General features: G+C 34.3%; 1 protein-coding gene and 1 long non-coding RNA gene across 2 annotated transcripts; both read left to right on the forward strand.

The window, feature by feature from the left end:
* The first annotated feature begins 2997 nt into the window (after positions 1–2997).
* LOC110907817 (glycine-rich RNA-binding protein 10-like) lies at positions 2998–3342 on the forward strand. The gene has a single exon (XM_022152741.1). The coding sequence runs from the start codon at positions 2998–3000 to the stop codon at positions 3340–3342; it is 345 nt and encodes a 114-aa protein (XP_022008433.1).
* A 2281-nt stretch (positions 3343–5623) lies between these two features.
* LOC110906256 lies at positions 5624–6679 on the forward strand. Its single transcript, XR_002573781.2, has 2 exons — positions 5624–6202; positions 6293–6679. It is a non-coding gene; the product is annotated as an uncharacterized LOC110906256 (long non-coding RNA).
* Positions 6680–7556: the final 877 nt, after the last annotated feature.

The following is a 7556-nucleotide window of genomic DNA, read 5'->3' on the forward strand; positions in this document are numbered from 1 at the left end:
ATTTCTATAGTAAGTTTATATTTTATGAGGGGCGGATTCAGGGGTGTTTTGGGGGTTCCCAGGAATCCCTTCGGTTTGGAAAAAATGAAAAAAATTAGTGGAAATCTTGTATGATTTGGGAAAAATTAGTGAGAATTTACCAAAAGAAACCTGGTGAAAAAAATTCCTAGATCCGCCACTGTTTATGATAAAGAAATAACTAATTAAATGTTGTTAATCTATTAATTTAACTTGGTTTTATATGTTTATCTAATAGATACCAATTGATTTGTACAAGAACAATCAGTTCTTTTAACCTTTTACTAGTAATACAAATTAATATTTTTTTATAAAAAAAGGTTAGAGTTAAATGTCATTTACGTTTTTGTGGTTTGTCCACTTTTCCCACTTCAGACCAAATTTCAAAATTGTATCATGTTCCTCCTTGACATTATCAAAATGTGTCATTTCAATCCAAAATACTAACCATAGTTATAAAAACTCAGTTAGCTTAGAGGTAAAATGGTCATTTTACATATTGGTTCGGAGGTTTTACATACCCTGCACCGTGCACCAACCTCGGAACCACTATGTAAAATGACCATTTTACCTCTGAGCAAACTGAGTTTTTTAACTGGGTTAGTTTTTTGAACTGAAATAACACATTTCAAAATTTTAAAATTTTTAAATTTGGCTTGAAGTGACAAAAATGAACAAATCACTAGGACGTAAATGGCACTTTAACTCAAAAGGTTATAAAATCCGAATCAAAAGTTATAATACATAACTCAAAAGGTGATAAAATCTGAATCAAAAGTTATAATACATAGAATTGAACATGCATGTTTAAGAAAAGAATTAAGTATGTTATTATTGTGTGCTTAGAAGTTGTGATGGGGACTTTTAAGCATTGACAAAATACAATAGTACATTCTAAAACTTTAAAAAGACCTTGACTGAGATGTTAAACTGTACAACTTTATAAGCCAGCTGTACAATATGCATTTCCACAAAAATTAATACGGGTCCTTTTCTTGCTACAAATTTTGTAACATGTGACGATAAGACAAGACCAATATATAGGACCAACACTGTATGTTCTGAACGACGTTTTATTATATATGTTTTTGTCTTATTTTTCTTTGTATTAAATTAAAGATGTGTGGTATGATGCCTATATTTAATTTCTAGGCAGACAAAGTTAGCGATTCAGAAAGCTCCACGTGGCAGATGGGTTTCATAACATTGTTAATTATTTATTTTTTATACGACTCTTGCGAACGAAAAAAATATAATTTAATTAATATAATTAGTAATGTATAAAAAGCATTATGCCTTTTATCTTAAGCCAATGTGTATTTAAATAAAAAGTCATGCATATCATATGTGATTTATTAATATTCAGAACGTGTAATATAAAAGACATGCATGGAACTAGCTTACTACTGTCCTGGCAGACGTACTTTGTTATGCAGTAGATTAAAAAACTAGTATACTTTTTTTGAGATATCGTTTTTATTTTTGGTGTTTGTACACTGATGGGGTTATTATTATTATTATTTTTTTTTTTGACCCCTTATATAATAAAATGTTAGCTGACCGTTATACTAGTGTATTTAAATCATAGTTGTAATAACTATACTAATGTATAGTAGCCTAAATCGATTAGTTAGTCCGATAAATTGTATGTAATATATAAATAATATAGTACGTATCATTTAAAAACTATACAAACATCGATAGTATTGTATAAAAAAAGTTTAATACTCTTTCTTCTCTCTAGATTGCATGCCAACTCTCGCCGCTAAAGTTTTCGGAAAAATTTATAGAATCAAACAAAATGTACATGCTCAAACTCGGTTTGGTTTGAAACTGAGCAGCTCGGTTCAGATCACTTTCGTACAAGGTTTTCAAATTTTAAATGTCTAAAACTCCAAAATGTCATTAATTCAATACTTCCAACTCGAAGTCAACTAATTAACAAAAAAACATACAAAATTAATTTAATAAACACAAATTTAAAACGACAAATTTTGTTTTATATATAATTGTATATTTGTACATAGTGGATTAAATTCAATTGAGTGGCATTCTTAAAACTATAAGCATAGTTGTGTGTGTATATATACACACACATACATATATATACAATAAATTAAAAAAAAGTTCAAGCCGAGCGGGCATTTGCTTGTACTTGGCTCATTTATAAACCGAACCGAGCTGATCGGCTCATTTACAACCGAGCCGTAAATCGAACGAGTATTTCCTGAGCGAGCAACTAGAGAGAGGTGAGGACAACCCTACTCTAACCTCACTCTTATAGCAGATTTGATTTCATGTTTATCGCGCCAAAGTTTCATGTGCTGCACATGCGAACTTGCTGGAGTGGTTTTTTTTTTTTTTTTTTTTGCATTTAACTGACTATTTTATGCAACTTCATGTTAGAAACTTAGGTGTTGTTTGTTTTTTCAGAGGTAAAATGTCTGCAGTCTGCGGACCACATCTGCAAACATCTGTAGCAGAAGAGGTGGACCAAACCTCTGCAGTCTGCAAGAAGAAGACTGTTTGTTTTTTATCTTCTGCAGACTGCAGAAATAAACTGAAATTTAAATAAACTGAAATCAAGTAAGCATAATCAAACCATTTTGAGCGGCAACATAATAAGCACGGATCAATTAAGCAAAATCAAATCATTTTAAACGACAAAAAAAACATAACAATAACCCAAACGTGCCACCTATATCATATAGAAAATATAGAAATCAATAAACAAATACCTAGTTTTGAAAGATATAACAGATCCTTTCCAGATATCAAAAACAAAAAAAAAAAAGCATCATGAAGGGTAACAGTACTCTTAAAACCGATGCTAGTCACCAATTTCATACTTTGAATCTTTTGCTCATCCAAAAAAGCCACAATTTGATAACATTGAAGTTTTACAAACTAAAATAAAGGTTTTAGAAATGAAAAAAGATACACAAATTGACCTGTGGGACAGCATAAGGAGAAAAGAAAATGAAGGTGGTTCCGATTGCACAAGATAAATGGGTTTCATTACATTCATCATTTGGGCTCATTTGTTGGTGTGATGATGAAAAGCTTGCTGATGAATTTGAGGAGTTGAACGGCGGCGCGACGGGGGTGTGGGAGGAGAGGTGGTGGCTGCGGCGGTCTGGGGCAGGAGAGGTGGTGGCTGCGGCGGTCTGGGGCAGGGGAGGTGGTGACTGCGGCGAGATGGGGTGTGGGAGGAGAGGTAGTGGCGGCGGTGGTGTGGGAGGAGAGGTGATGGCGGCAGGGAAGAAGAGGGTGGTGGAGGAGAGGTGTGGAGGAGGGGGCTGGGAGAAGAGTTTAGGGTTTTGATAAAAAAAAGTTCTGTATTATGTGTTTTGGGGGAGAAGATGCAAAGAAGAGGTTAGAAGAGGGTATACCACATCTGCACCAAAAAGAGGTTGTGTAGACCTTTTTTAATGAAATCTCTCCTGAAAAACAAACACTCTGCAGACCTAAATGTCTGCGCGTGATCTGCGTGACGCAGACAAAAGAGGCGATGAAGAGCTTTTGTAAAAAAACAAACACCCCCTTAGAAGCCAATTTGTTACAAAATGAGAAACTCATATAGCACAAACTGCAGCTCTAAAAATTTAAAAGACTCAACTAATTAGGTCATATAACCGTAGAACCTATTAACTCTATATTTATTTATATTTTGCTAAATGCTGGTTTATTTTCATACATATTTAAATCCCATGTACTTGATTTTCATACATATTTAAATCCCATGCACTTGATTTTAGTAGCATCATTAGACTAAAAAAAACAGTACACTTAAAAAAACTGATACGGGCACCTTTAAAGTTCCTTCAATTGTTGCTTTAAAAGGTAAACTATATTATTAAAATAATAGAAATAACTTGTAAAATGTGTAGAAAAAATATATTGAAAGACCCATCAACTCAATATATTTATAACCCGTCTAAAAATCCATGAGCCAATTTTATTTTGTCAGTTTGTCTTGTTATTTAACTTGTTCAATACGTCTATTTAGGAAATATAAAAAAACAAAAGATTAATAAAAATAGAAAAATTTAAAATGATGCAGGGATACAGGTGGTGGTGGCTCCCAGCGAATAATATTGTGGAGCCCGTGGTCACTGATTACACCATCTTACCTATGGATCAAATTGATTTTTTGCCCACCAGTTTTGTCCACTCTACTGTGCAAGATCTCGTATCCTTTTAATTAAAGAGTTAAATGCCATTTTAGATTACGTGATTTGTGCCATTTTAATAGTTTAGTCTAAAGATTTTATTTTTTGTCTGTAATCCAAAAAGGATTCATTGTTGTCATTTTAGTCTACGAAATTAATTTTATCCATTTTTTATTAAAAAGAAGGACAATTTGGTCATTTTATATATAATTATGTTAACTAGAAGGGCAATTCGTCCATATAAAATGATCAAATTGCCCTTCTCGTTAATAGAAAAATTGATGAAGTTAACCTAGTGGACTAAAATGACAACGGTGAAACTTTTTTGGACCCCGAGATGAAAAATGAACCAGTTAAATAAGCATAAAACCAAATCATGTCAATCAATCATATAAAAGAAAACGTTAAATCGTATCAGTACTAAAATCATATCAAGTCGGGTTCAGTTTAATATTTGGGTTCGGGTAAAAACAACACCTCTTGTTATAAACTAGTGTTTGCCCCGTCCGCGTTGCGGCAAGCCGGTTTTCTCTCTCTCTCATAATATGTACGTTTGTGTTTTTGTTACTTGAACATACTACTCATAACACGATCTCCAAAAAATTACATCGAGTCAACCATTATCATATTTTTGCTAAAAAAGGATGGGAAAATTATAATTTTTCAGGACAAATGAGCGTGTGTCAGGAAGCCGCCTGACACGAATAAAAATTACACGGAGTCAACCAATTAAAACAAAACACTACAACAGTTAAAAAAAAGTAAAACAATGGCATGACTGTAATTTTACACTGGGAGCAAAATTGTAATTTAACCAGGGAAACAAACAAAAACGATGGAGAAAATGTAAATTTAAGTTGAGGGCAAAACCGTAACTTGGCTGGAAAAAAAAAAAACTAGTGATAAAACTGTAAATTTAAACGGGACAAAGTCGTAATTTTCAACCGAGAGCAAAATTGAAATTTTTAACTGGGAGTAAAATCGTAAATTTATTCTTAAGTGGGGGTAAAAACATAATTTTGAACTGATGACAAAATCGTAATTTTAAAGCGAGATAAAATCGTAAATTTGTTGTGCCAATAATTAGCTTTTCTGGATGCCATGTGGCATCCAATGATTGGGCAACCGCCCCTATCAGCCAATCGAAGGAAAGAACTATTACCGTGCATGAGGTTTGTTAAGACTAGTGGGTATGGAGAGCCTCATCCCCAAGGGGATGGGCGGTAGGCTTGGCTTGGAGGGGATGGACCTAGGAGGGGAGCGCTAAAATGAAAACCACTTCCAGTTGTAAGAACCATGAGAACCACTCTCCACCAATCATATTCTTCCAACAAAAGGGGTAGTTTGGTCATTTACCCAAAATGTCAAATCTCTATCTCTCTCCACATTTAAAACCATCAGCTTTTAAAAATGTCAGATTTATTAAAAACACTTCTTTGTCTCTCTCTCCTCATTTGAAACTCACCACTACTACCCAACCATCTTCTTCCTTTACTACCAGTGCCTTCATCCATCCACCATTTCTTCATTACCCACCAAATCAACCACCTAAAACCCCACCACTAAAAAACCATTTCTTGAAGTTTCGTCCCATTGCTTCAACTACCATTTTCTTCACTCTCCACCAATCATTGCTTCAACTAAAAAACCCAGTGCCTTCATTCATCCACCGTTTCTTCAGAACCCACCAAATCAACCACCATTTCTTTACTACCCACCAAATCAACCACCTCCTCCCTTACTACCCAGTTCCTTCATCCATCGCCGACCACCCCCTGTTTATCCCCTGTTTCCGGCGACAACCACCAGCCAAACACCCCCTGTTTTATCCCCTATTTCCGTTGGCCACCCCCTTTTTTCTCGTTTTTTCCAATGATGGATGAGCTTAGAAGAAGGTGAAGATGAATCAAGAGAGTTTGAGCAGAGAAGAAGTGAGAGGGAAGCGGCGGAGCCGGCAACGGCAGCCCCGCCGTCACGGCGGCGGTGGTGTTCTTGTTTACTACCAGCTTCCTGTATCACTCCCACCCGATTCTCTTTATTTTATTTTATTCTTTTTTTTAAAAAACTTTTTTTGATGATGGTGTTGTTGATGATGTTCACAGCGACGGCGGTAGACGCCCGGTGACCTCCCCGTTCTTCCGTTTACAGTGGCGGCAGAGGTGGTGGTTATCATCTTCAACTGGCTTTGTTTTGATTTCTTTCGGGTTAGATTCAAGTTGGCTCAGCTTCAAGTTTGGCGGTGATTCGAGTTACGGTTCAGACTAGTGTTCGGGTTTTACGGGTTAACAATCAAAGTATCGGGTTTGGTCAAACCTGGTCAAAGTCAGGTTTGACTGGTTCGGGTCAACTGGTCAACGACGGTCAAAGCCAGACTCGGTAAATGTTTAAACGGCGTGAAATCTTATTAGTTTTAAATTATTACCGTGCAAAACAAGCTCGAACTGAATAATTTGACGAATTATTAGTTAATATTTACTTGGATTTACTAATTATTTCGTTTATATAAATTGATTATACGTACATATTTGTTGAGTAATTGTTGAATTTTGAAAAATAACGACAACTTGTGTTGTCGGGGCGTCCAAAAACAGAGGAAACTCTGCCCATTTTTTTGTAACGTAAAACTTAAACTTTTTAACGTAAAACGTAAACTTTTTAACATAAACGTAAAACGTAAATTTTTTAACGTAAAACGTAAAACGTAAACTTTTTAACGTAAATGTAAAACGTAAAACTTAAACTTTTTAACGGAAAACGTAAAACGTAAAAAGTTTTACGTAAAACGTAAAACGTAAAAAGTTTTACGTAAAACGTAAACTTTTTTAACGTAAAACGTAAACTTTTATGTAAAAACTATTTAACGTAAAACGTAAACTTTTTCTACGTAAATTGTAAAACATAAAAAACCGTGTGAAAAAACGGCAGGGGCGTGAATGCGGAGCATAAAAACGCCGCGAAAGAAACGGGACGTAAAAAACGCCGTGTTAAAACGGGACTAAAAAACGGCGCGTTAAAAACGACGCTTAAAAAGTTTTACGTAAAACGTAAAAAGTTTTTCGTAAGTTTTACGTAAACTTTTTCGTAAGTTTTTCGTAAATTTTTTTCGTAAGTTTTACGTAAACTTTTTCGTAAGTTTTTCGTAAAACGTAAAAAGTTTTACGTAAAATGTAAAACGTAAAAAGTTTAACGTAAAACGTGAAAATTTTAACGTAAAACGTAAAAACTTTTATGTAAAACGTAAAAAGTTTAAATTTTTAACGTAAAACGTAAAAAGTTTTACGTAAAACGTAAAAAGTTTAACGTAAAACGTAAAAAGTTTAACGTAAAACGTAAAAACTTTTACGTAAAACGTAAAAAGTTTAAATT

Source organism: Helianthus annuus, chromosome 14 (assembly GCF_002127325.2).
Source record: "Helianthus annuus cultivar XRQ/B chromosome 14, HanXRQr2.0-SUNRISE, whole genome shotgun sequence".
NCBI lineage: Eukaryota > Viridiplantae > Streptophyta > Magnoliopsida > Asterales > Asteraceae > Helianthus > Helianthus annuus.